The sequence below is a fragment of the Aspergillus lucknowensis genome (assembly GCF_044049455.1).
Source record: "Aspergillus lucknowensis strain CBS 449.75 chromosome Unknown BJX67scaffold_15, whole genome shotgun sequence".
NCBI lineage: Eukaryota > Fungi > Ascomycota > Eurotiomycetes > Eurotiales > Aspergillaceae > Aspergillus > Aspergillus lucknowensis.
The window spans coordinates 275347-299914 of NW_027263559.1; the positions used below are offsets into that span (position 1 = coordinate 275347).

The 24568-nt window shown below is 52.7% G+C and overlaps 12 protein-coding genes across 12 annotated transcripts; 9 read left to right on the plus strand and 3 right to left on the minus strand.

Moving 5' to 3' along the window:
* Positions 1-1180: 1180 nt before the first annotated feature.
* BJX67DRAFT_62372 (uncharacterized protein) lies at positions 1181-2256 on the plus strand. The gene has a single exon (XM_071035254.1). It carries the CDS (start codon positions 1423-1425, stop codon positions 1966-1968), a length of 546 nt encoding a protein of 181 aa, XP_070887120.1. The 5' UTR covers positions 1181-1422; the 3' UTR covers positions 1969-2256.
* BJX67DRAFT_62264 (putative exosome complex subunit Rrp46) lies at positions 2116-3257 on the plus strand. The gene is made up of 2 exons (XM_071035251.1): positions 2116-2601; positions 2662-3257. Exons 1-2 carry the CDS (start codon positions 2263-2265, stop codon positions 3073-3075), a joined length of 753 nt encoding a protein of 250 aa, XP_070887121.1. The 5' UTR covers positions 2116-2262; the 3' UTR covers positions 3076-3257.
* A 736-nt stretch (positions 3258-3993) lies between these two features.
* Positions 3994-6371, plus strand: BJX67DRAFT_62266 (putative NAD+ kinase Utr1). The gene is made up of 2 exons (XM_071035252.1): positions 3994-5550; positions 5601-6371. Exons 1-2 carry the CDS (start codon positions 4131-4133, stop codon positions 6113-6115), a joined length of 1935 nt encoding a protein of 644 aa, XP_070887122.1. The 5' UTR covers positions 3994-4130; the 3' UTR covers positions 6116-6371.
* Position 6372: 1 nt separating this feature from the next.
* Positions 6373-7740, minus strand: BJX67DRAFT_62272 (GAF domain-containing protein). Its single transcript, XM_071035253.1, has 4 exons — positions 7394-7740; positions 7225-7337; positions 6741-7134; positions 6373-6683 (listed from the first exon to the last, which is right to left on the minus strand). Exons 1-4 carry the CDS (start codon positions 7394-7396, stop codon positions 6573-6575), a joined length of 621 nt encoding a protein of 206 aa, XP_070887123.1. The 5' UTR covers positions 7397-7740; the 3' UTR covers positions 6373-6572.
* A 44-nt stretch (positions 7741-7784) lies between these two features.
* Positions 7785-9283, plus strand: BJX67DRAFT_380344 (agmatinase; the record flags this gene model as incomplete). The annotated part of the gene is made up of 8 exons (XM_071032773.1): positions 7785-8039; positions 8098-8292; positions 8357-8510; positions 8555-8578; positions 8627-8648; positions 8693-8735; positions 8777-9002; positions 9063-9283. The coding sequence occupies 8 exons, from the start codon at positions 7785-7787 to the stop codon at positions 9281-9283; spliced, it is 1140 nt and encodes a 379-aa protein (XP_070887124.1).
* Positions 9284-9667: 384 nt separating this feature from the next.
* On the minus strand, positions 9668-10812 carry BJX67DRAFT_380345 (Hsp70 family protein; the record flags this gene model as incomplete). The annotated part of the gene is made up of 5 exons (XM_071032774.1): positions 9668-9825; positions 9886-10045; positions 10123-10482; positions 10588-10631; positions 10686-10812. The coding sequence occupies 5 exons, from the start codon at positions 10810-10812 to the stop codon at positions 9668-9670; spliced, it is 849 nt and encodes a 282-aa protein (XP_070887125.1).
* Positions 10813-11142: 330 nt separating this feature from the next.
* On the plus strand, positions 11143-11717 carry BJX67DRAFT_380346 (uncharacterized protein; the record flags this gene model as incomplete). Its single annotated transcript, XM_071032775.1, has 2 exons — positions 11143-11365; positions 11434-11717. The coding sequence occupies 2 exons, from the start codon at positions 11143-11145 to the stop codon at positions 11715-11717; spliced, it is 507 nt and encodes a 168-aa protein (XP_070887126.1).
* Positions 11718-13908: 2191 nt separating this feature from the next.
* Positions 13909-16174, plus strand: BJX67DRAFT_62514 (uncharacterized protein). Its single transcript, XM_071035255.1, has 2 exons — positions 13909-14238; positions 14505-16174. The coding sequence occupies exons 1-2, from the start codon at positions 14139-14141 to the stop codon at positions 15488-15490; spliced, it is 1086 nt and encodes a 361-aa protein (XP_070887127.1). The 5' UTR covers positions 13909-14138; the 3' UTR covers positions 15491-16174.
* Positions 16175-16567: 393 nt separating this feature from the next.
* BJX67DRAFT_371560 (Anp1-domain-containing protein) lies at positions 16568-19701 on the plus strand (the record flags this gene model as incomplete). The annotated part of the gene is made up of 6 exons (XM_071031100.1): positions 16568-16719; positions 16870-17025; positions 17096-17369; positions 17418-17816; positions 18495-19616; positions 19681-19701. 6 exons carry the CDS (start codon positions 16568-16570, stop codon positions 19699-19701), a joined length of 2124 nt encoding a protein of 707 aa, XP_070887128.1.
* Positions 19702-20036: 335 nt separating this feature from the next.
* On the minus strand, positions 20037-21885 carry BJX67DRAFT_351188 (Zn(2+) transporter YKE4). The gene is made up of 4 exons (XM_071028887.1): positions 21682-21885; positions 21424-21574; positions 20443-21373; positions 20037-20375 (listed from the first exon to the last, which is right to left on the minus strand). The coding sequence occupies exons 1-4, from the start codon at positions 21820-21822 to the stop codon at positions 20360-20362; spliced, it is 1239 nt and encodes a 412-aa protein (XP_070887129.1). The 5' UTR covers positions 21823-21885; the 3' UTR covers positions 20037-20359.
* A 143-nt stretch (positions 21886-22028) lies between these two features.
* Positions 22029-23183, plus strand: BJX67DRAFT_351190 (nucleolar protein 16). The gene is made up of 2 exons (XM_071028888.1): positions 22029-22206; positions 22272-23183. Exons 1-2 carry the CDS (start codon positions 22076-22078, stop codon positions 22846-22848), a joined length of 708 nt encoding a protein of 235 aa, XP_070887130.1. The 5' UTR covers positions 22029-22075; the 3' UTR covers positions 22849-23183.
* A 73-nt stretch (positions 23184-23256) lies between these two features.
* On the plus strand, positions 23257-24558 carry BJX67DRAFT_380351 (uncharacterized protein; the record flags this gene model as incomplete). Its single annotated transcript, XM_071032776.1, has 4 exons — positions 23257-23327; positions 23396-23527; positions 23626-23669; positions 23777-24558. The coding sequence occupies 4 exons, from the start codon at positions 23257-23259 to the stop codon at positions 24556-24558; spliced, it is 1029 nt and encodes a 342-aa protein (XP_070887131.1).
* Between the last annotated feature and the right edge of the window lie 10 nt (positions 24559-24568).

Here is a 24568-nt window from a genome sequence, read left to right on the forward strand (position 1 = left end):
GACTGTTGGAAACCTGCCTCAAGAGAATTTTCCATACGGATATTCCCTCCATCTCCCTGACCGTGTTGGACCCGTCTCGCGCAAGGCGAGATGCTGCCTCTGAGTTTGAGAGCCCATTTCTACGACAGTCAGTGGCTCGAGTCCTATAGAAAGGGATGGAACGCACTGTAGGTCGACATTGAGGACGGCCGAGAGGCTCGAAGGCTCGATAGTGTGAGCATGGTGAGTAGGGCTTGGTAGATCGTGTCCAAAATGCGAGATAGTTGTTGTTTGTTGAGTCTCCTTTTGCGGTGGCGCCTGGTCGTCCGAGTACGCGACTTTCTCGATATCGCGCGTGTTTTTTACATCTCCAGGATGATTATGGTGTTGTGATTTGTGCTCCCGTGAGTAAGCACATATAGGAGGCTCCGTCGATTCCTCGACATCAAGTGGAGATGTGTCTATGCCCATTCAATTAAAGTTGAGGTAAATTGGAGAGCTCGTGTGACGAGTGTGGCTTGAAAGCGTTCTTGAAAGGCACAAAAGATCCGAGCACCTCGAGGGCTGAGCAACCAGGGCAGATATGAGATGAGCAACACAATGCTAGCCAGGACTGGGAATGCTCCAGACGCCCTTTATAGCCTGACAGGGGATCTGGGATCTCAGGCCAGGGCGGGGGGATGGGATAGGGCCAACACTCATGAGGGGTTGCCATGGCTTGCACCATTCACAGCCCAGAAGAATACGCAGCTGAGCGACTCACAAAATCTGGATCGTTATCTTGGCCGATTGCATCACCATCAGAAATCCAAGAATCACTTTGCATTTCAACCAAAAATCAAGCCACTACTGGCTCGGCCGCGCAGCAAGGCAGAAGCAGATTGGTCGGAAGTGAGTCTGAGGGACTGTTAAGCGGACACCGCACCTCGAAGGAGAAGTCGTGGTTTGTCTCGGCTTGAGCCACCCCATCTTGCCGCCACGCCTTCTCTGGAATGCGAGTTGGAGAAGGCAGCCAGTGAAAATGCTGACGAACGGACACGATGGAACCCGGCGTTGAGGATGAAGGAATCGACCCTGGTCGCGCAGGACACGTGAGCTGATGCGGCCACTCGGTGCTCTTTCCAGGTGTTCCCAAGGCCGGCCATGACCGAATCAAAGCGAGGACGACAATACTGGTGTGTGAAATTATGCAACTCTTCTCCTGCTTTGTTTCCTTCAATTTCTCACCCCAAGAAAATACGATCGTTCCCGTTTCCAAGGTTATTGTAATTGCTTCTGATTTCTCCATGCCACGAGTTGTGCAGCCACCATCCCCTCCTGGTGTGGCTGGGCGTTTCTCCGCTTGACCTCTCCGTCAACCAGGATGATCAACGTCTGGATGATTCCATGAATCACTCCGGTCCCACCCTTGCCTCGTTCTGTTGGCGTCGTGACGGCTTTTGAATGGTCAACGGCCTGTCGGCTCTCGGGAAACCTGGAAGCCAAGACGAGTATGCTTCACTCCTCCCCATCTCGGCATCCATGACATTTTCGAAGCCGCCCATCCAATTCATCCAACGAATCGCAGCATCTTCTGGGAACAAGGTCCTCTTTCCCCCATTTTGTGCTGTGGAACTCCATCGCTTCAACAAGATCGAGCAACTTCCCAGCGCAGGTAGTGTTTCACACAAGTTCTGCAGAGCATTCTCACTGGATCGTGGAGGCCTCAATAATCGATTTGTCAACTGTTTTCTGGTAAGTTCTCCGCCATCTTGCATCATGATTTGCCCTCAAGTACCCCCGCGTGGCCTTGATATTCCGGGAATCCGGCTCGAACCAGACGGCTCCAATGTACACCGGGACCTGGAGCTTCTCGCCGCTCCTCAACCCGCGCTCTTCGCCATCTGGAGTCTGTTTATGATAGCTTCGCATGAGAAACCCACGGATTGCACCATGCAGAAGTATTCTTTGGGCGCGCGCTTCATTTCCAAGCCAGTCGATGCCAAGTGATGCAAATGAAGAGTCTCGGGGACATTGAGGCCCTGTTATTCTATTGGTTACTCTGTCGACACCTGAGGCCGCGACCTGTTAGGTCGTTCAGGGCTGACTGGCCGACAGCCAATCAAGAGTTGGCCCGCACTCTCCGCCTCCCAGGAGCATTGGAATCAAAATTTCTCAGGCTACTTCAGAAGCAACCACACCAGTAACATCAAGCGGTGGCTTCCCAGCTGTGTTCTGTTCTACGAATTATACCCAAGCTTTTCGAAGCGTATCATAAGCTTGATCAAATCGAGACCGATTCGCATGATGGGGGGTCCGATTGCCTCGCTTCATCCACTCAGTCGGGCCGATGGCTCAGCTTCGTACAAATGCCCTTCGACTGGATCGAACGTGCTGGGATCAGTGAATGCACCCGTTGAGCTTCCCGGCCGCCGAGACGCTTTGAAACCTGAAGATGCGACCATTGAAGTCTTCGTAAAACCGGGAACTGCCCCTAGCGGAGTTGGAGAGCGGTACGTCGAAGGCATTCTCAGAGGCGCTTTGAGTCGAATAGTTCTCGGACGGGAGAAAGGTTATCCCCGACGAGGAGTTGTAATCACGTTGGCTATACTTGGCGGGGAAAGCATTGGGCGTGGAGGATCCGTGAGTTGCCAAATAAATTATGATAGAAAGCTCAGGGCTGACTTGACGATGGCAACATAGTACCTTCCGCTTCTTCCCGCGCTCCTGCATACCTCGATTCTTGCTTTGCTATCCGCTTCTGTCCCCCTGTCGATGTCACTCTCCGCAACAATGTTAGCCGTCAATCCATCGGGTGAGATTGTTCGCAAGCCATCCATTACCGACGCTAGAGCTGCAGCCTCTCTCCACGTCCTAGCATTTACATCCAAGGGCCACCTCCTGCTCAGTGAGAGCGAAGGCAGGTTCAATTTCGATACTTGGGACAAAGTCTACGAGAATGCACTTGCGGTCTGCCATGGAACCTCGACTCTTAGCTCTGACGGTGACGTAGCGATGACGGAGAATATGGACACTCAACCACTCGAGGGCTTTGTGCGCGACACGGTTGAGGACCATATACGTGCCGAATATGCCTGGAAAGTTGACGCTGCTTGAATACCGACGCATCTTGGTCGTTGAATATCCGACGGCAAGCAGCAAACAACTTTGTAAAGGTTTGACCATTGGCGCACCTCACGCAGCCAGGCCACCTAAGTAATCATGACCCAACTTTCTATCTCAGCTACCTTGCAATATTTCCAAGGTTACGAAGATTCCCGATCCATTGTTGGGATAACTCGACCTCCTCGCGGGACATGTCTGGTCCTCCTGAAGCAGCTTTGTGGACACAACTCAATGCGCACAAAAGGATGAAGCGGCTTGTGTAAGGGCGGGGAACTTGGGCCGGGGCCTGCTTCGCACATCCAATCACCCGGGCTTCAAGGTTCCATTATGCGCTAACCGGGGTTGCAAAAAAGAGTCAGGATTGGACACTTGACCAGATCGAGCAGACGACTCGTAAAATGAACATGAATTTATGGGAGCTCAGTGAGCCTCGTGGTTGAACCTTCCAAGGATCTCCGTCCCTCAGTAATGGTTGACAAATCGGCGCGAGCGGAGGAGCCGATCGATCGTTCGGAGTAAAGAAGCGCCTGCGATTCAGAGCGAGACGGAATGGGCGAAAGAGATGAAGAGCTCTGGAACGTATGCTGATTGGCTCGTAAATGATTCCATGCTTCGCACTGAGTAGAAGGTTCGAAATGGTTTCCAGCCGGAGCGGAGTCCTCCTCCGCGCTGTGGTTAGCCTTCTCGCAACCCCTCGGCCATTTTCCAATGGAAGCGGGGGATCGCGAGACGAAGCCTGAGCCATGAACCCTTTCAGCCATCTTCGAGACATTTCCACTGCTCTGGTCTTGATCCCCGGTCTTCGGTCATCTTCTGGTCATCTTCTGGTCATCTTCTGGTCATCTTCTGGTCATCTTCTGGTCATCTTCTGGTCATCTTGTCCTCGTCACGACTGCCCGGCCAAAACTCCGATACGTCCGAACTCGCGTCGATCCAAGCGATCTCTCACTCCCTGTCAGACCAAAAAACTCCTTCCCAGCCAGCCCCGTCTGACACCGTGAACCCGTCAAATAAGACCCGTTCTTATCGCCTCCAACACTCCTTCCATGGCGTTTTCGGCCTCCCGCCATGATCATATAAATTCCCAGAATCTTCCCAAGCCGTCGTGCGTCCGACAACCGTCACCGCTGCCAGACTCCGCAGCCCCGCCAGTATCAGACCCATCGCCTTCCTTCACCTCCCCGAAAGCTGTTGGAGCTTCGCTCCTCCGCGACTATGCCTTCCACATAGATCCCTCCCAAACCCCTAACGAAGTCGACGGGAGGGTCACCCCTCAAGAGCCACATACCAAACCCGCTACTGCCCCATCGCGTGCTTCGCAACCACCTGCATCATCGACCACTCCTGCTCCCTTGCTCCCCTTTCATACGACATCCTCGTTCGGCCGACATAACCGGAGCGTCTTATCCTGCGACTCGATACCCCGGCAGACTATCATGAAAGCTCTTGCCTCGCGAGCGTCCGTCTCCGGTCCCAACATGCCGCTGGCGGCATCCGTGGGTCTTCAAAATACACCCTCTTCCACGAGCCCTCCGGAAGAGACGGAGCGCCGCCCGAACACGTCTTCGTCACAGAAACTCTCAGCGGCGCTTTCAAACCTACAACTGGGCTCGTACAATGATCGCGCCCCTTCCACAGCCCGCCTAGTCATGCAATCCCCATGTTTCTTCCACAAGCGGTTTGACGACGCGGTGAATCTGCAGAAGGTCCTTGAAGAAATCACCGACGATGAATGGCTGTCACATTCCCGCCTCCTCCAAACGGCGACGGGAGTTCGAGAGGTTTCAAAGCAACTCCAACGGCGACCAATCAAACGCGAGGTGAGGAATGTGATGATTGTGACCAAGGCGAGGGATAACAGCCTTGTCCATTTGACCCAAGAACTTACGGAGTGGCTATTATCCACACCCCGGTATGGAAGAGATCTCGGAGTCAACGTCTATGTGGACGCCAAACTGCGTAATTCTAGACGATTCGACGCCCAGAGCCTGATCCAGAAGAATCCGGCATACGAGCAGATGCTGCGTTACTGGACCCCGGACCTTTGCTGGACGTCGCCGGAGAAATTCGACCTGGTGCTCACACTGGGTGGGGACGGGACTGTCCTCTTCACATCATGGCTGTTTCAAAGGATCGTGCCTCCAGTCCTCTGTTTCTCGTTAGGGAGCCTGGGATTTCTTACGAATTTCGAATTCGAGGACTACAAGTCCCATTTAGATGCCGTCATGGGAGACGTTGGGATGCGCGTAAACCTTCGGATGCGGTTCACTTGCACAGTCTTCCGGAAAGACCGGAGCAAAGGAGCGGAAGCTGGCTCAGTGGAGGAAGGTGAGCAATTCGAGGTGCTGAACGAATTAGTTATCGACCGAGGGCCCTCGCCATACGTGTCAAACCTTGAATTGTACGCCGACAATGATCTGCTTACCGTCGTCCAAGCGGATGGGTGTATCTTCTCCACCCCTACTGGTACGTATTTTTGCATCGGCCGCCAGAGTTTCTCGACTAACACAGGTTAGGCTCCACCGCTTACTCGCTGTCTGCCGGCGGCTCTCTCATTCATCCGTCTATCCCCGGAATCCTTCTCACTCCCATCTGCCCTCATACTCTATCATTCCGCCCCATGGTCCTCTCGGACTCTTTATTACTTCGCATCGCCGTCCCGGCTGGCTCTCGGTCGACGGCATACTGTTCATTCGACGGCAAGGGCCGTGTCGAGCTTCGCCAAGGCGATTATGTCACTGTCGAGGCAAGCCAGTATCCGTTCCCCACCGTCGTATCCGGCAACGGGGAATGGTTCCAGAGTGTCCAACGGGCACTCCGATGGAACACCCGTGGCGCGGTCCAGAAAAGCTGGCATAGCGCCGACGACGGCGCCATGGACCAGGCCGATGACGATAACGACGAAGAAGAGTGGGATATCGACACCGACGCCGGGTACAACGGTACCGACAGCGGGCTCGGCCCGAGCGAAGACGGCGACACCGGATCAAATAGTCCGATGAAACGGCAGATGAGTCTGCTTAGCATGTAGCGTCCTTCTTTCGTCTCTTCATTTCACTCACCTTATTGTGGGCAATATTTTGTGCATCTGTACTTAGCCGATTACAGTTGGCGCTTTTGGGTATCATCTCGGGCTATTCTTGTCTAATTGCTAGCGATGACATAGATTACAATTTATAACCAGCCACGGTAGTGGCTTTTGCTACGAGTGCCGTACTCCCCCCAGGATTGCGCGCTCCCAGCGTTAAATTCTGACCATCCACCTCAGCTTGGAACGTCCAATAATTGAAAAAAAGAAAAGAAAAAAGAGAAAAAGAGAAATAAAAAGGGTATTAAAAGTCGAAGGCATTGGAATGGACCCTGTGAACACCAGTATCCTCTTGCGCCCAGCAGCGAGTATATTGTAGTACCTAGATCAGGTCCCAATTCGTATCTATGTATGTATTCCCTCGATACTGTCCACCACTCTTTTCTTTCCCTTCTCCCCTCTACCAGTCACAGCTCTCAGAGAGCAAAGAAGCCAATTCCTCAAGGTACTTCCTATCCTCCTCATCAAACCCAGACGGCTCCGCGCAGTCAATATCTATAATAGCAACAGTCTTGAGCAGACGTCAGCTTACTATAACAGTATGGACGAGGTAGGTAGGGCGACTCACCTCCCCCCCGAACAAAATCGGCACCACGATCTCACTCCGACTGCTGGCGTCACAGGCAATATGGCCGGGGAACTCCAAGACATCGGGGACAACGACGGACTCGCGCTTCTCGGCCGCGGCACCGCACACGCCGCGCCCGAAGCGGATCTCCTGGCAGGCTGGTCGGCCCTGGAAGGGGCCGAGCCAGAGTGTTCGGATTTGTGACCGTGGCTGCGTCTGCGTTGCGTCTTCTTCTTTCTTCGATGTCGTACCTGACGAGGAGGGAGGGGAACTAGCGGATGGTGATGGGAATTTATCGCGACGGATGTAGAAGCCGGCCCAGTTTACGGAAGATGAGGGGTGCGGGAGAGCGGCGTAGGCGTGCCAGAGGAGGGAGGCGACGTTGGAGAAGTTGCTGGAGGGTGTGTCAGTACATAGGTTATAGAAGATTCGGAGACCGTTCTCGGAGTGGTGCGGTGTTCCATGGCAGGTAAGCAATCCCTACCTGACCCAATTGCGCTGTCCCGTTACGAGGCCCTTGGCCTGCTCGAGGACCTGCTTGTAGACATCGGCTTTGGATCCGTTGGCTGACCCGAAGTAGGAGGAGTCTGCGTGTGGCTGGAGAATTGTGAGCTGTGGAAAACGGCTCAATGCGAGCGATTGTTTCAACATACCATGGCGACGTGCAGCCTTGGAGGATGTGGTGAAGTGCGAGGAGCGTTGGCGATGATAGAATCGATCAGAGAAAATTATCATCAAGTGGGGAGGGGTGGAGGTGCGGGGATCTCTTTTCCATGACGGTGGTTGAACAAGCACGCCATGATTCTCGACGCCTTAACTCTAGTGCAATTACGGAGTCAGAAACGGTCTTCTCATTCCTTTGCTCAATTCCGTCATTTTAATCAAAGGAATGTCTTGGCCGGTCGTCTTCCCCGTCGGCTCCAACTGCTTTTTCGGTCGATCGCTGATAAGATAGCGTCAGTCCATCCTCGCTACTTAAACAGGAGTCACTTCCATCACTCTGGAGGATCGTCTCTTGTATCTTATCTCGAGTATTATCTCACGATGTACACGATTGCACTGCCTTTTTCGCTGCTTGTCTCCGCAGCGCTTACAAGAGAAATAGTCTTTCCCCCGATTGCGGCAGTTCAATCGAACCAGATCCTCCTCGGACAGAATGAGAAAGTCGATATCGTCAGCGACAGCCAATTCTCCGGCCTAACGACATTCGCGCACATTCCGTATGTCAATTGCTTCGTGGACAGCGAAGCAGAATCCTTCCCGTACGACATCGCCTTCCTCGGAGCCCCATTTGACACTGTATGCTCGCATATCCGTCCTGAAAAATAAAGCACGGCACAGCTCACTACCACTCCAGGGAGTCACCGCTCGTCCCGGCACACGATACGGCCCGGGGGGTATCCGACTCGGCTCTCGTCGACTGAGCGGATGGAGCATATACTCCGGGGAAAACGTGTTTGAGAGCTGGGCGAAGCTCGTGGATTGTGGAGACGCGCCGTTGACCTGGTTGGATAATACAATTGCACTGAGGCAACTCGATCTCGCACATGAGGTAAGACAGCGTTAACATCCGTGTTTGCATCTGGGCGGCTGCCGAGGCGCGGCTCATCCTGCAGGTTGTCTCTTCCCGTGCGACGAACAGCACGCATCGAGGCCGGACGCCGAGGATCATTACCCTTGGCGGGGATCACACGACGACGCTACCAGCTTTGAGGTCGACGTATAAGCACTGGGGACCGGTGTCGGTGATACATTTTGATAGCCATATTGGTATGTCGAGGTTCGTGCCTTATGATCCGTACTAACTTCCGTAGATACGTGGGACCCAGAGGTGCTCGGTAAGTTGCTCAACACAGGTACTAGGGATAACACTAATATTAGTTCAGGTGGCGGAATCTCTCACTATGCGTAAGTCGCTTTCCCAGCTCGGGGAGCTATACTCATCCCGGTAGCGGCGTCAACCACGGAACATTTCTGCACCTAGCCCACGAAGAGGTAAGAAACTCCTTGCTTCTCTAAACATACTGACAAAATAGGGCCTCATCCGCAACACCTCCATCCATGTCGGTATCCGCGCCCCTGTAATCCGGCCTAAAGGCGACATCAGAAACGACATTCGCTGCGGTTTCTCCATCATCAAGGCCCGCGACATCGACATCCTCGGTATAGCCGGCATCGTAGAGGAAATAAAATCCCGAGTCGGAACCAGTAGAGTCTACATCTCTGTCGACATTGACGTTCTCGATCCCGCTTTCGCACCTGGTATGTTTCCTTACTGCTCCATTTTATTGGTATCTCGTTAAAACCCAACTAACGGGATAGCCACGGGTACGGCGGAGCCTGGCGGTTTCTCCACGCGCGAGCTCCTCTCCATCCTTGACGCTTTGCGTGGGCTACCGGTTATTGGCGCAGATGTCGTCGAGGTGGCTCCGATTTATGATACCGCGGCGGAGACGACTACTTTGGCGGCGGCAGAGGTGGCCCGCTCGTTGCTCCAGTTGATGGTTGCTCGTCCTATCGTTGATGAGCCTCAGCTTGGGTAACGCTTTGGCCGCAACATCTATTGAGCTATGTATACAAACAAGGGACATAAATGGATTTACTCCCAGTACTGTCAAACGAAAGATCGACTTCTAAGCCCGAGTAAGATAAATTCAGTACCAAAAGCTTAGTTTCCCGTCCAACTTGGTTTCTCACTACGGGGCCAATGCGAACCCTTGATATAAACTCCAAGAGCGAGCAAGCGCAAGCCAACTTGTAGATAAACTCTATATTCATCGACAATTGTGCCTTATTAATCTTCCCTCTACGTTTTCACTATCCTCGAAGCAGCCTGTTGATCGTGTCGATCTTGGAGACCTCCCCGCGAGCACGATCCTAGCTATCACAAGAGTTAGGGCTAGATATCGGTGCCTCAGGCAGCCATGCTACCCGAATACTCTCGCTTTTGCATCCTCAAAAATTTTCATAAAAGCACTTCCAGGGCCCTTCTGTTTCAATGGTACCTCGTCAAATGCTTCTTGAAACCTTTCACTCATTAGTTGGTAGAAACGGCTGTCCACGGCGGCTCCGCCACATCGAGCACCTGGAAGACACACGACTCTTGTTAGAACATCGCCAAATATACCCTTTTTTCCCTACTGACCTTGCGCAGAGATAATCCTGACCCAATTCAGCTTCGGGTGAGTATTTGTGATTACAAACTTGCCAATATCCTTTTGGATGAGACAGCCAGTGTTATTCGCGGCTTCACCTTCAAAGACGGGCCCATGATACTCACCACAGTGCCACCGCCACAGTCGCAACTAAGAACACCGTCTCCTGTCTGCTGCCCCGTCAATAGGGGGGCTCTTCAACTCAGCCTTGTTCTAAGTACACGTACCTTCAAAGTTTGGAAGTTTTGGTGCAGGACGGCACACGCAGCCGCCTCAGGCTCCGTGACGAGGCGGAGGGTGTCTTCGTCACGGGCGCCGAAGCCAGCGCTTCTGGCCGCGAACTCAAGCCTTGCCTTTGGTTCAGCCGACCACGTTGCTGGCATTGGTAGTATTATGTCCAGCGGGGGGAGGTTCTGGCCATTCACCCGCAATATCTTAGGCAAGTGGCCGTGAATCTCCCTGGGATAGTTTCCAACTACCTGAACAGCGTCCTTGCCCCGTGGGAGGTAGAAGATACCGAGATTCGATGCGCGGTCGAGGGCCCGGTCTTCTAGGTCGGTTAAGGGCGCATCCGCATCCAGTAGCAGCTTTGTCCATGAACAATGCGGAGGAGCAGGTCAAGTTCCTCAAGAAACGATTTCTCGAATTGTCATCCTACGTGAGAAAATTGATGGATGAGAAGGAGGGAGTACTTGAGGTTCGCTGTGGGTCAATGGTGTGGAACTGTCCCCGGCCACTGGCCGGACAGTATGTTCAGCATGTATTGTTGGCTCAGTAATTTTGCCTGTACAGATGTTGCGATACTCGATGACCTGGCTCTGTCCGACAAGCAGAAGAAGAATTTGGTGGCCAGTTTGGATGGTTACTGCGTACAGGAGGACTTTCACAGCATAGATTCGCGCCTTGATCCTCTGCATCGAAGAACCATGGCGCAAATGATGGCCACGGCATTCCGAGACAAGACGGTCGTGGAGAAGTTTTTCCACCACCGAAGATCCGAAATCAATAAACGACAGCCTAGGCCAAGAAATACCAGACGAACTACCCTGGGAAGGAGTATCGCAATGTGGCAGCCTCCTGGAAAGGCTCTGGTCGCAATTCGAAAAAGGTACCACGCTCTCTCCCGAATAACAGCCACTTCAGTTTTTGGGCCGCCATTCGATACACGCTAACCCTGCCATTACAATGCAGTCAACTTTGATTATGGCCGTATATGGCGATGCTCCACAACCCGGCTTTGTACCGAGATGTATACCCGACCCGACCAGGATGACCCTTTTGGCGCCGCGCTGCGGGCTCGCCGGCGCGCACGGTGCAAGTCCCTTGCCAAGGAGATCTTGGCTGATGAGACCTTCCGGTGTCTCCTGGCGCCCAAAACCGCTGATGAGCTCAAGTGGACAGTACCCCAGGGGCTCGCTTTCAGTCTTGAACACGCGGCGAAACAAGCTGCCATCATCTTCTCTCAAACCCGTGTCTGCGATTCCGCTACCTCCCTGACCTCCCACCGCGGTTCCATCACGCATCTGAGGTTGTGGAAGCGGAAGGACGCTACTGGATATACGACGAGAATCCCCGGCTTGATGGACAGCGGATTCTGTTCATCGAATTCCCACACATCTACCGCGTTTATAACAATATCTACGAGGAGGAGGAGGAGGAGGAGGAGGAGGAGGAGGAGGAGGAGGAGGAGGAGAAGATTGTGGTTTCTAAGGCAATTGCTATCATAGAGGAGATGCCCAGCACAGAGGAGAAGAAACCCAGCGCAAAAGAAAAAAAGCCGGCAAGGACCCAGAAAAAAAAGATGCCAACAAAGAAGAGTTAGGGCTGTTTCACGTTGCTTTCCTTCGTCTCGGGCTTACCTAGTTCCCCCCCTTTTTTTTCACTTGCTTGTCTGCACCTTGTCGATAATATTGTCTGGTCGATTTGTTTATCGTATCTCGCTCTATATGATGACCCTGTTGCTTGTGTGCTCAGAGCCGCGAGACCTGTATTTAAGATTCTTAATGTACTAACCTGTGATATTGCGCAGTTCACGCTGCCAACTGGGATTCTCCACTTCGGAGATCTACCGTAGATCAAATCACTACCTGACTCTTCCGTTCCATTTTCTTCCTCATCCACCATTCGGCTACGATGGACGTCTAGGAAAATACAACCAGGGTGGAGATGAACTCTCCCTTCCGAGAAATATTCCATGCATGGGGTAGCTCTCCCCTCGTTCGGTTGATCAGACTTATCATACACCCTGCTCACCACTAAATACTAACTACTATTCGGGGTCCGGTATCCCGGCTACCCTTGTCTCGGAGGTACGAGGGAATCTGCGGTATTTCGGGGCTAGATGTATAATCTTGCAGACTGGAAGGTTCTAATCACAGACTGGCGCAGCTCTCTTGGGGCTGGCTAGGGTTGGCTAGATGGCGTGGCGTGAGTCACGCAGGGCATCTTCGCGTTCAGTGCTGGAAGGTAGGTCATCGGTCCTGGTCTCCAGTTTTGTTTTGTGGGGGAGATTGAGATCTGTCCTCTTTCCCACGACGTGGCGTGAAGAAGGACTAGCAGTAGCTGAGACACGAATTCACGACTCGGATCTCCAGTGGGAAGCTTTGGTATTTGACAGGGCGTGGGTGTCCCCGCCGTTGGTTAGGGTTAGATACTATTGGCAGGCACGCGCATGACTGGCTGTCCTAAAAACTTGATTTGGGAGGTCTATGACGATATATATTCGTTAAGAATGGACGAGGCGAGCATACGTCGTCTCGGGCTTAAAACAGAGTTGCAGCTGGTCGCAGGCTGTGCGACGTCGGTGCTGCAGGACAGAAGCAGCCGGATGGAACGGAAGAACTGCAGTTGCCGGAAATAGCCTCGAGCAGACATATCAAATAAGCGCAAGTTTTGGAAGACCTCTACGCAAGAGTCTACGCGTAAAGTGCCCCAATGCGGTAGCCGAAGCTCAGGTGGCATCTGAGAGCAGTGTGATGGAGGGTGGTGCAAGTCGTCTGATCGTGTCGCCGAGTGTGGCTGATAGATGACATCCGGAAGGGCACGCAGGTATCCGTCGGTCTTGTGGTTCATGTAGAGTCATTGTGGCGCCGCACGGGGCGATCTTTCAGATGAGAAGAAGAGGAGCTTCCCTGCGTGCATGGTGTTACGGTACTTCCTGATGAGGCCATGACGACGATCGACTTTGCGTAGATCCCAGATACCTATCACGCCGCTGGATTATGACTCGCATTTCTCGGTTTACATTTGCATCATGATGGTCTATTCTAACCTCATTAAATTATTTGACCCCCAAGATCGACTAAACCTGCAGAAAGGAGGGTGAAAGACCCCTTACCTACCAACCTCAAAGGCTCGAATTAAATCTCAGACTTGACTCATGGCCCTTTTGTTTCCAGTTGTTTCGGCGGTTGATTTTGCCTTGATTTTTGCCTTGGATCTTTTCTTTTCTTTTTCTTCACTGCCCCCCCACAACTGGGTTGGTCAGCCGAGTGTTCGCACGCGGAGAGTTTTGCTCATTCTCTGGTGAATGAGCGTCTCCCTCAGCTGGAGGCCCGCTCACCAGCCTGAGGGTTTAAAAGGCGCCGACCTCCATCCAAAAGGAATCTCCTCGTCGCATCTTTGTTGCTTGCGCTCTTCCTAGTTCCCATCATCTGGTCCAGTTAGAGCGTGAACTATGCCGAGACCCTTTTTAAAGCTGCAATCCCGGCTCGTTGAATTCCAACTCCGGCAATAGGCTCTACTTCTACTGTAAGTCGTCCGATATCATTCACTTCCCTCAACTTCAGGTCTGAAGTTTCAACGTGTTTCGCGAGTGGGCGCCGAGCGACCGGGTGAGGGTGCACGAGTATCCGTATGGTACCGTTCGGTCCGTTCTTGGCCCCAATGGCCGCCCCGCTATGACGCCATTGCATTGGCTGGCGTGTGTCTTTCCCCGCAAATACTGACTTGGTGCAAATTTAGGTCATGCTTGCTTTTTTTTAACGCTGTGAAACCAAACCTGAACAATTCTTGAAATTTTTGTCCGGTGTGGAAGTGATAAACTGGGAACTGTGGTCAAAGGAGAAAGGAGGCAAAAAGCAATACTCGAGGCAGCGGGGGGACTTCATCACTCATTTTCCCTCCTGATTCCGCCTCAATGTTGGGGAATTTGCGCGCGTTCCTGTCCGCCCGTTCCAGTTCCTGAATTGCACCTTCCGACGCCACCAGCTTTGCTTCTCCACCGTCAGATCTGCTCAGAAAGATGTCTTCCTCTTCCTCCTCAAATCCAACGACTTTCTCCTCTCCTTGTCTGTATCCGTCCTCCTGCAGCTCGGCCCATTCCGTCTCTCTTTTGAGCAGCCGTAAGTCCATCTCTCTCCCCTCTTCTTCTCTTTCTCATGCCACACGAGCCCTGGACCAATGATTCCCCCCTCCGCCGTCTCAAACTCTTTGGTCCCCTCATTGATTGCCGAACGCTCCTCCCTGGCCTCTCTTCGGTGCTCTTTTGGCGACGATCTCTCTGATGTCCGTCGTTGGCTCCCTCGGACAATCCCCATTCGACACGTGTGGCATGCTTCGTCTTTGGCGCTGCATTCTTGGTGTTTCCAGGCTAATCCCGTCTTCTTAGCCAATCTCTCATCATCATCACCCTCCTCCTCTCGGCCGCCACCCCATTCTCCTGATCACCTGGAAAATTTGATCGCCAGACACGGTCGTCCAACTCGCTTCTCCCTTTCCTCCCTTGAGGAACTGACTTCCACCTACTCCACTTATAATCCGCCATCGCCGCTCTCCCGTCCGCGTTCGCCTGTCACCGAGCTGTCTGATTCCTTCGAGAAGTTCGCAACCACTCATACCAGGTCAAAACCTATTCCAATTCCCAGACCATCTTTTAACACACACGACGAGGACATCCCTGTCACTCCCTTAACGGGACGGTTTGAACGGGACTACTTTCCGCGTCGAGACCCGTCACCCCAAAGAAACAGAAGAAGCCGTCACAACAGACGCCGCCACACTCATCGCCACGGCGATTCTCGCTCGTCTAGAATGCGTTCTGATAGCTCCACTTTTCATTCTCCAGTCTCCTCGCAACCCATGTCCTCGTCCGGGCGTCCTAGCTCTCCGCAGCCAACCCTTGGTCGAGTGCAAAGCACCGCCAAATCTGCACCAACCATCCATCTTGGTGACCTACCACGCTTCCATCCCGCGGTATATCAGTCTTCCGGAAATTCCCAAGCGATAACCGGCCAGCCACCATCACCACGCCAGTCCAGACAGCATATCTATCGCCCAGGCTCAACTTCACGCGACCCTGCATCACAATACCGAGATTTTGTAGAAGGACTCGTGCTTCAGAAGCCTCCTTCACGGCCGTTATCCCCAAGCCCAGCCGCGCCGCGACTGAATCCCCTTCAGAGCCCTGGGCCAGTGACGCCACTAGCCCTGGAAGATGCGGGAGGTTATCTCTCTTCAGGTGCAGCCCATAGATCCGAGTTATCAAAACGAGACCTACAGCAATCGGCGCCGGCGCCTGATTTGCTGGATCGTTTGATCGCCCGTGAAAATGAGAAGGTTAGACAAAAAGCGAGAAAGACCGCCACGGGGCGGTAAAGAAGCATAGAGGATTAATTTCCAGTCTCCATCATTTGACACCATTACTATACCCCGCATCGGTCTCACAACCCAATCTGTTTTGTTTTTCCTTCGTCTTATTTTCACTCCGGCCACTGCCACTGGGTTTACCCTCATACAATCTTTCTTTCATTGTTGACATTTAATATCGCATCTTTTCGGGAGCATGAAGTATGGCTTGGGTCACACAGCACCAGGCTACCCTGTTTCTATTCAGATTGATTTGCGCAATAAAGGCGATACAACGTTATTGACTCTCCTATGAGAAAGACAGATGTTAGACGAAAGCAAAGCTAGCTTGAAGGGCCAACTGCTCTTGCGGTGTTAAGTACCCCAGGTAGACTCTGCTATAGCTATGTATTTGGTTTGAGCACAGGATCTGACAGGGCGTATTTCTGATTCCCCCTTAGGTGCGAGGATCTCGTCATATTTTGTTGCGAGAAAGATAAAAAGCCTCAATTCTGGGCAAATTTAACATCTTGATGCGACATCCATTATGCCCCGCGCCCGGAGAACTTTTTTCCTCCGATGCACCAGCTTCCAGAGCACGACTTGAGTCACGTCGAACTCCGGAAGTGTTGCTCCAACTCGTCTTCCCCCAAAACCATGAAGCCGACCATACCCAATGACATGGAAAACCCAGGAACACACTGCAAGTGCTCGAGCCTGATTTCCGGAGAGGAGCCCTCGCTCCCCGATCCGCCGTGTGGGGCTCTCGTCCCTCGCTGAGGTCCGCATCCATTTCTCCAACTTTTCCTCTCTTCGCCATAAAGCCCCAGCTCACCCCTCGTTGTGTCTTGCAATGGGGTGAATAATTCTCAGACACAGTGTTCCAACTTCGTTCGTATCCATCCTCAACCGTGCATAGCCCGGTATCCGTCGAATGCCCAATTGCCCGAGCTAGGAAGGCCACCAGCGAGTCGTCCGATACCGGACCCCGAAAATTACACCCTCCCTCCCCAATCTATACAGCCTTGACTGCGGCGGGGACGTCAACAGCGCGAAAGAGGTTACCCCCGGCTACGGTTTTATATTTGACCGGAGCATCTTGCGAGGATGTCGTCTTCGCCGGCGCCAGCTGTGGACGCGCGCGAGTCGTCGCGGGATCTCTCAAAGGGTGCTGGTGGCTCGGCCTCGGCGGGTTCGAAGCGCGACTATAAGGGCTTTGTTGCGGGTGTGTTTTCGGGGATTGCAAAGCTGAGTGGTGAGTATGAGTTCGGAGCTGAGTCTAGCTTGTTACCGGGTTACAGGGTCGAGATTGCTAATGTGAGCTGTGGGCTGTTTCAATAGTTGGTCATCCGTATGTCTCCCGAGTCCTGGTGCTTTCTATGCTCTTTGTTAACTTATTGTTTTGGTAGGTTCGATACGGTCAAGGTTCGATTACAAACGAGTAAGGAGGGGCATTTCAAGGGTCCGTTGGACTGCCTGCTCCAGACGGTTAGGAAAGAGGGAGTTGCTGGGTTATACAAGGGAGCGACGCCGCCATTGGTGGGGTGGATGGTGATGGATTCAATGTAAGGCTGCCTCCATCGCTGGCTCGCCCGCGCATCATGCAAGGAAAGGAAGGACTGACAAGACATCTAGAATGCTAGGCTCCCTGACGCTGTACCGTCGACTACTTCTTGAGAACGTGTTTTCGAAACCCACGATCCGGGCTCTTACGCCGTTTGCTAAATACCAGCCGGATCTCCATACTCTGCCCAGTTTCGGCCATGGAATTGCTGGTATCATGGCTGGGACAACGGTGAGCTTTGTAGCTGCCCCCGTTGAGCATGTCAAGGCCCGGCTTCAGATCCAGTATGCTGCGGAGAAGTCAAAGCGTTTGTACAGTGGACCAATTGACTGCATTCGCAAGATTGTAAGAATCCCAGGAAAATATGGTAGTAATCATATTAACGCTTTACAGCTTCGCACACACGGTATAACAGGCCTCTACCGCGGACTCTGCGCAACGATCCTCTTCCGCTCCTTTTTCTTCTTCTGGTGGGGCTCATACGACGTCTTAAGCCGCATGATGAGGGAGCGAACGAGCCTCTCAGCGCCGGTAATCAACTTCTGGGCGGGCGGCATCTCAGCGCAGATCTTCTGGATCACGTCGTACCCATCGGATGTGGTGAAACAACGCCTAATGACGGACCCAATGGGTGGTGCGCTCGGCGACGGTCAAAGGAGATTCCGGTGGTGGAAAGAGGCGGCGGCGGCTGTTTATCGGGAGCGAGGGTGGAGAGGGTACTGGAGGGGCTTTTTGCCCTGCTTTTTGCGTGCATTCCCGGCGAATGCGATGGCGTTGGTAGCATTTGAGGGTGTGATGCGGTCGTTGCCGTAGATTGGCGGGTGATCGCACTACTTCGTGTGCCTTGGGCGTCAAGGGCGCGATACTATATAGATGGTCTATCGACTTAGACTTGATGAACAAATACTATCCTTTTTTTAATGAAAACCGACTTCGTTGGAGAGGATACATTGGTAATGGGGAAATGGGTGGTGAGAGAGGCAGACCTGAATGTCCGCGGGTTTCCGCTTCCGGCGATGACCCTCCAACTCCAGAGCGCTCTGGATCGAGGTCTTTCACACCTGGGTACAGAGCAGGAGCTTCTGTCTTTGGCTAACTCGATGCAGAATTCACATCCCGTCGTTGGTACTCTGGAACTGACATGCATCTGCTCGTGTCCAAATAAAGATCGACTAATTCCCATTGCGGGAGTCGATCGCCCCCCTGCTGCCAACGTCCGCTTGGCCATCTCGAACATTTCTCCGGCGACTGGACTCTGTTCCTTCTCAAAACTGCACGCCCCAGCCTCAAGACCAGGGACGTCCACTCTTTTACCCCTGGCTGGAGATGCCTTCACGACCGGCCCTGGTTACTTCATTCCCTGAGTAACGAGGTGCTTGGTACACCACCGCCGATCCAAACGATTGGCCACGTATGACGATAGTTTCACACTCAACAGGAAACGTATACCTTTCTATCAACGCTGTAAAGCCGGCCATAATGGCCGTCGCGCGCAACATGCGGCGTACGAGTCCAATTACGCTGCTCCTCGCCTCGATGCTGGCGTTCGGCTTCCTCTGCTTTTTGCTCTCCCCGTCGCCTTCGGCCTCGTCATCCTCCGCAACCACAGATTCCCGACTCGAAGACACAGCAGAACACCACCTCTCCCCTCCAACGAAACCCTTCATCCCGCAACCCGTCCGCGATGACGGCCGCCATCCTCCTCCCCCCGTCGTTAAGTACAACCTCAATGCCCTCACGACAACTAGCGACGCAACCGGCAAGGGCGAGCGCGTCCTCATCCTCTCCCCCCTCGCTCGCTTCTACCAGGAATACTGGGACAACGTCGAGAAACTCACCTACCCGCACGAATTGATCTCTCTGGGCTTTATAATTCCTCACACAAAGGAAGGCGACGCGGCCGCATCCGCCCTCGAAAAGGCCATCAGCAAAACCCAAACGTCGGGCCCTGTCCACAACCGATTCGCAAGCATCTCCATCCTCCGTCAGGACTTCGACCCACCACTTCAATCGCAGGATGAGAAGGAGCGCCATAAGATGTCCAACCAGAAGGCCCGCCGGGAGTCCATGTCCCGCGCCCGTAATAGCCTCATGTTCACAACCCTCGGTCCCAGCACCTCCTGGGTCCTCTGGCTAGACTCCGACGTCGTCGAAACGCCACCGACATTAATACAAGATCTTACGTCCCATAACCGGCCCGTTATCGTCCCAAATTGCTACCAGCGGTACTACAACACCGAGACAAAGAAGCAAGATGTGCGCCCCTATGACTACAATTCCTGGATCGACAGCTCCACGGCTCAAAGTCTCGCGGATTCCATGGGCCCCGACGAGATTCTTCTGGAAGGGTACGCGGAGCTCCCGACGTATCGCAGTCTAATGGCATACATGGCCGACACGAAGAATCCCAATCCCAAACGCGTGATTGATCTCGACGGTGTCGGCGGAACGGCATTAATGGTCAAGGCGGACGTCCATCGCGACGGGGCCATGTTCCCCGCGTTCCCATTTTACCATCTCGTTGAGACGGAGGGGTTTGCGAAGATGGCGAAACGCCTTGGGTATAGTGTGCATGGATTGCCTGATTACTTTGTATGTCCTTCCTTCTCCCAATGATTCATTCTCCAAGAGAACCAGCTAACGATAACTTTTCTAGGTGTACCATTATAACGAGTGATGCTCAATTTTTTTTTCCTTCTTCTCTCAAAATTCTAAATTCGTTAGTTTTACTAAACCTATAGATTGGAGTATTTGTCAAGTCCGTTGTCTTGCATCCCGCGCGCTGTGCGCAGGGTTCTCCACTTTTCTCTTTCCAATGCTCCGGCTTTTTGTCTCTTTTTTTAGGACTTTATTGGACTTGTCTTGCTATGGCCTGCTATGCTTTGTTATAGTCAGGTATTTACTCGGGATTGTTTCAATTGGTGGCGTTTAGGAGAGGTAGTCTAGTTCAGTTTCGCCGGCTGGTGGCGGGTAGATTTCATGGAGTCTACTTTTTTTTTTTTTCTTTTTCACGACAGAAGATTAATATTTCGTTTAATATTCACCCTTTCCCCCGTAATATCTAAGTTTTAAGATGTCCGACACGATATGAGAAGATATGTTAGGTAGGCTGACTCGAGACGGACGCCAATCTGATAATTAGATATGTACACGGCCAGCCATCTATGGATCCAGTCGGCGGAAGTTTTGTTGAGTAGGTAGTGTCATTTTCAATGTCTATCCCAAGTCGTCTGCGCGGTTATCGTCGACTATCTACTAGCTCTAAGAAGCAAAACCCCGCCGCAAATTAGTAATCTATCGTGATCTATCCTTCGGTCGAGATATATATTTCGGACTTAATCCCAAGAGATCCTGAACTCTGTTAGCAGATACCACGGGCCAAGGCACGGGTGAGCAGGAAAGAAAAAGAGGAACTTACGCAAGCATAATCCCCGCACCAACGGCAACGGCCAAAAACTGGACAAGTGTCTTCCGGATCTCAACGCCCTTATCCTTCCCCGTCTCCAAGAGCTCAGGGATAACCGAGACAGTCCCGACGTACAGGAACGTCCCCGCCGTAAAGGGGAGGAGCATATCGCCCCACGTCAGACTCGTCCCGAGGAGGCCGGAGAACGGCGCGTCCGACGCAGCGGGATTAGCGGCTGACCCGCCGAATTCCTGGACCGCAATTCCAATAAGCGTGCCTAGGAACGCGCCGACGGCTGTGACGAACTGCGCGCCCATGGCCTTGCGCTTTGAGAAGCCGGATTGGATGAGGAGGGCGAAGTCGCCGACCTCGTGGGGGATTTCGTGGAAGAAGACGGCGACTGTTGTTGTTGCGCCGATTGTGGGGGAGGCGTAGAAGGAGGAGGACATGGCGAGGCCGTCGGTTATGTTGTGCGTGAAGTCTGCGATGAGGTTTAGGTAGCCGCCTAGTTTGACGCTGGGGTTTATCTCCTTTTCGTCTTCGGGGATTGGTGTCGGCGCTGTAGAACTGTCTTTGGTGGATTTGCGCTTCTTGAGGTCGGTGTTGGCAGATGATGTGCTTGCTCCGGTTGTTAATGCTGTATCGGGTGTGCTATGCGAGTGCGAGTGGGAATGATCGTGTCCCTCTCCACCTGTAGCGATGCGGAGTGTCTTATCCATAGCGACGAATGTGAAGAATCCAACCATAATACCCAGACCGAGGAGGAGGTTCCTATTCGGCTCGACCATGACGAAGCGCACGTGGTCAGGAGAGTCCTCTCCGAGAAAGATTTCCGGCAGGAGGTGGAAGAGCGTATCACCCAGGAGGCCTCCGACAGCAAAAGCGACCATGACTGATAGCGAGGAGGGATCGATATTCGGGGGACATAGGGCGAGGAGGAAGTCTAGTAGGGTCAATGGTGGATCAAACGACGGCTCACGGATGAGAGCATACTTGGTGGTCCGGAGATATAGACTGTCGCTAAAAGGGAATTGACGGCTGGGCTGCCGGGAAAGAGAATTGAGAAGATCTTCGACGTCAAGCTCGCGGTCTGCGGGCTCGTTGCGCGCTTATGCTCGTTCAGGGACTGCACGAGTTGGCAGCTCTAGACCAGTTAGATTGAGCTGCAAGGGCGTCGGAGAGCTTGAATAGAGAAAGGAGCATATGTATAGCGTTCAAAAGTTGCACAGTTCCAAGCTTAAATCGACATACCTGTAATTCCTCCTCAATCTGGCCCACAGACAACTCACCAACTGAGAGCTCTCGTGCCGCAGCCACAGCAGCAAAGAAAGTGAGTCCAATGGCCAGCGCAAGGCCAATCCTGCGAGCCGAAAATAAATAAACCAAAGCCATTATAAGATCCTAGTTGGGATAAGTCCAGACATAGAAATATCCGCCTCCAAGGCACTCTGCGCTAGGTGAAGAGATGTTAAGAATGCTGGGTGTGATGCCTCGCCCGATGTCGCTTATCGGAGAACAAACCCGCCAAGATCTGATGCAAACATCGCCAACTTTTCCGCAATGATAAGGAAATTTTGTTTGCGACTTTCTGCCCAGCACCGACAAAGGACATCCAAAAACCAGTTTTCACGCATTTTGATTCAAGATGGGTAATATTCGTCAGGCACGGAAGAACAGATCCTCAGCGCCGAAGCAAAGACCCAAAAGATCCGGTGTTCTCAAGAGCGGAAAGAAGAAGATCAATGTGCTGGGCAATGCCATTATTGCGGAGAACTGGTACGTTCACTCGCGAAGCAAAATCCGATGGAGGGCCAAACGTCTGATCGGATTTTTGACTATAGGGACCGCAAATCAACGCTCACGCAAAACTACCGCCGTCTCGGTCTGGTTCATCGCCTGAACGCCCCTTCCGGAGGATCCGAGAAGCGCAAAACAGAGAAAGGCTTGGAGGAGGTTCAGGACTCCCTACACATCAAAGGAAGCGTCGACGCTGTTGTGAAGAACTCAGCTGTTGGCGAGGCAAAGGTGGAACGCGATCCCGAGACCGGCAAGATTATCAGAGTGATTCACAAGAACGAGGAGGAGATCGAGATCGCAGGACGCAAACACCGCCGCACGAATCCCCTCAATGATCCTCTAAATGACCTCTCGGATGGCGAGGATAGTTCACCTCTTCAAGTCAGGCAATCAGGGAGCAACATCGTTCAACAGCTCGAAATTCAAGCCGATAAGGAAGGCCAAGTTCCGAAGAAGCCGCGGCATCAGAGTAAGCGGGAGGAGGAGTGGATTGCAAGATTGGTTGAGTGCCACGGAGACAACTATGCCGCTATGGCAAGAGATAGGAAGTTGAATCCCATGCAGCAGACGGCAGGAGACCTACGGCGGCGAATCGACAAATGGAAGAAGAATCAAGGATGAAAGTCTCTTTGGTTACAGCGCATTGTGCGGCGAACATGGCGTTAGAGGTTTGATTTTTGACAAAAAGTCGACATGGGCTTTGTAGACTCGTTGAATGTTTGGTCTTTCTCGTCCCATGTGTTCTATACAGCATATACACCCTCGACAGGGTACCAACTTGATATCCACATATACTCTGCTATACCATTGAAATCTTGATTCAGTGGAGCCCATTGGCAGAAATTTGCTCTCTATCTCGCTCTATGGCCCCAACCAAACAGCCTAGGCCTTGATGCTCATTCAAATGTGCTCATAATAAACCACGAGGACTGTGCATCACGCGTCTACACTCATCCTCTCTTTCTTCTTCATACGCTTCCTCCATCCTCTTCATTCATCTTTCCCAAACGACATTTGGAATATTCCATCATGATATCCTTCATCCTCCTTATTCTCACCCTCCTAGTTACCCTCCCTCTCATCCCCGCCCAAATCGGATAGTAAGCCCATTCATCGCCCGAAGCATGGAAAGGAAAGACCCCCTGCAAGTGCTGATATCTTACCCCAGCGACGCAAAAGCAGCCCGGTTCCTGTGCCAAACTCGAGGCACACGCCACTGCGCTGCGAGTTCCCTTCGCGGTTCGTCAATCATCTCTTGTTCGGTGGATGGAACGGCCGAGATCAGGTCGTGTCTTGTTGAGTAAGTCTCTTACTTCTCTTCACCTCTGCTCCCATTCATGATTGAGTAGACTTGGACCACAGGGTTAAAAAAGGCTAATGATCATTGGATCGAGATAGGCTGTCACGTATTCTCCCGGCGGGATACGAGCGTGCTGCTGTCTGTAAGTACCTCCTCTCCCGGACCTGAACCTGTCAACAAGGTGGGCGAAGTGTTTTGAACTGGTACCGGGCTCGCTGATATAATATGTAATCCTCCTTGTCATACTAGGCTACGAATCATCCCCGCGATCTGGCGACGCCGTTTGCGCGTTCAACGGGACAGGGTATACATTCTCCGGTGCGGAGGTGGATGTTCCCGAGACGGTTCTTTGCCAGGATACCCGCATTTCCTCAGTGCATATTGATAAAGGTATCGAGGCAGGAGACACAGAAGAACCGACTCGACTTCTAACGGATTCGCGAATCTTTGTGCGTGAGGAGATGGAAACTGCCGAGCGTTTGCCGTATACAACCACGTCCATGAGCACGGTGACTCTCGGAGTTGGATTGTCTTTACCGATACCTTATTCCCTCACGTCGAGAGATGGGGATGAGACTGAGAGTGGGAGTGGGCGAGCGGGAAAGGATGAAGGCGTTGTATGCTCGAATCTGTGGACTACGGGCACCGCCAAGGGTGAGGATGCGTTGACTCTGGATAATGTGCTTGTGGTCCCGACACAGGGCATTTCTGCGGCTGAGTCGACTCCGAAGGTTCCAACTCACGTCATAACGTCGCCTGGGGTATTCGTGACACAGACAGCGAGGGTTAGTCATACGTTTGCTGGGTCGACGACGAATAATGCCGTCCGGAGCGCTGCGACTTCGGCCTCAGTGACCGACATAACTTCCGTTAGAGATTCGACTACCACTCACGCCCGTGTTAGTTCGAGCTGGGATGGGGCTGAGGTGCTGGAGACGGGGGTGTCGCGTGGCGCGAATAGCATGTGCATCAAAAGGAGCTTTTTACGGAACGTATTCCTCTCGTTGGTGTTGATTAGTCTCCTGTCCTGAGTGGATTTAG

Excerpts from the sequence above, each read along its gene's own strand:
- BJX67DRAFT_62272 (XM_071035253.1), bottom strand. Across the intron at positions 7,135-7,224 it reads GGACAGCGCAATTGGGTCAG|CAACTTCTCCAACGTCGCCT; the intron begins GTAGGGATTGCT and ends CACACCCTCCAG. Across the intron at positions 6,684-6,740 it reads CGATTTTGTTCGGGGGGGAG|ACTGTTGCTATTATAGATAT; the intron begins GTGAGTCGCCCT and ends CGTCTGCTCAAG.
- BJX67DRAFT_62264 (XM_071035251.1), top strand. The coding sequence starts at position 2,263 with ATGATGGGGGGTCCGATTGCCTCGCTTCATCCACTCAGTCGGGCCGAT. Across the intron at positions 2,602-2,661 it reads GCATTGGGCGTGGAGGATCC|TACCTTCCGCTTCTTCCCGC; the intron begins GTGAGTTGCCAA and ends ATGGCAACATAG.
- BJX67DRAFT_351188 (XM_071028887.1), bottom strand. The coding sequence starts at position 21,822 with ATGGCTTTGGTTTATTTATTTTCGGCTCGCAGGATTGGCCTTGCGCTG. Across the intron at positions 21,575-21,681 it reads AGATTGAGGAGGAATTACAG|AGCTGCCAACTCGTGCAGTC; the intron begins GTATGTCGATTT and ends TAACTGGTCTAG. Across the intron at positions 21,374-21,423 it reads CTATATCTCCGGACCACCAA|ACTTCCTCCTCGCCCTATGT; the intron begins GTATGCTCTCAT and ends TGACCCTACTAG.
- BJX67DRAFT_62266 (XM_071035252.1), top strand. The coding sequence starts at position 4,131 with ATGGCGTTTTCGGCCTCCCGCCATGATCATATAAATTCCCAGAATCTT. Across the intron at positions 5,551-5,600 it reads TATCTTCTCCACCCCTACTG|GCTCCACCGCTTACTCGCTG; the intron begins GTACGTATTTTT and ends AACACAGGTTAG.
- BJX67DRAFT_62372 (XM_071035254.1), top strand. The coding sequence starts at position 1,423 with ATGGTCAACGGCCTGTCGGCTCTCGGGAAACCTGGAAGCCAAGACGAG.
- BJX67DRAFT_62514 (XM_071035255.1), top strand. The coding sequence starts at position 14,139 with ATGTCTTCCTCTTCCTCCTCAAATCCAACGACTTTCTCCTCTCCTTGT. Across the intron at positions 14,239-14,504 it reads CGTCTCTCTTTTGAGCAGCC|CCAATCTCTCATCATCATCA; the intron begins GTAAGTCCATCT and ends CCGTCTTCTTAG.
- BJX67DRAFT_351190 (XM_071028888.1), top strand. The coding sequence starts at position 22,076 with ATGGGTAATATTCGTCAGGCACGGAAGAACAGATCCTCAGCGCCGAAG. Across the intron at positions 22,207-22,271 it reads GCCATTATTGCGGAGAACTG|GGACCGCAAATCAACGCTCA; the intron begins GTACGTTCACTC and ends TTTTGACTATAG.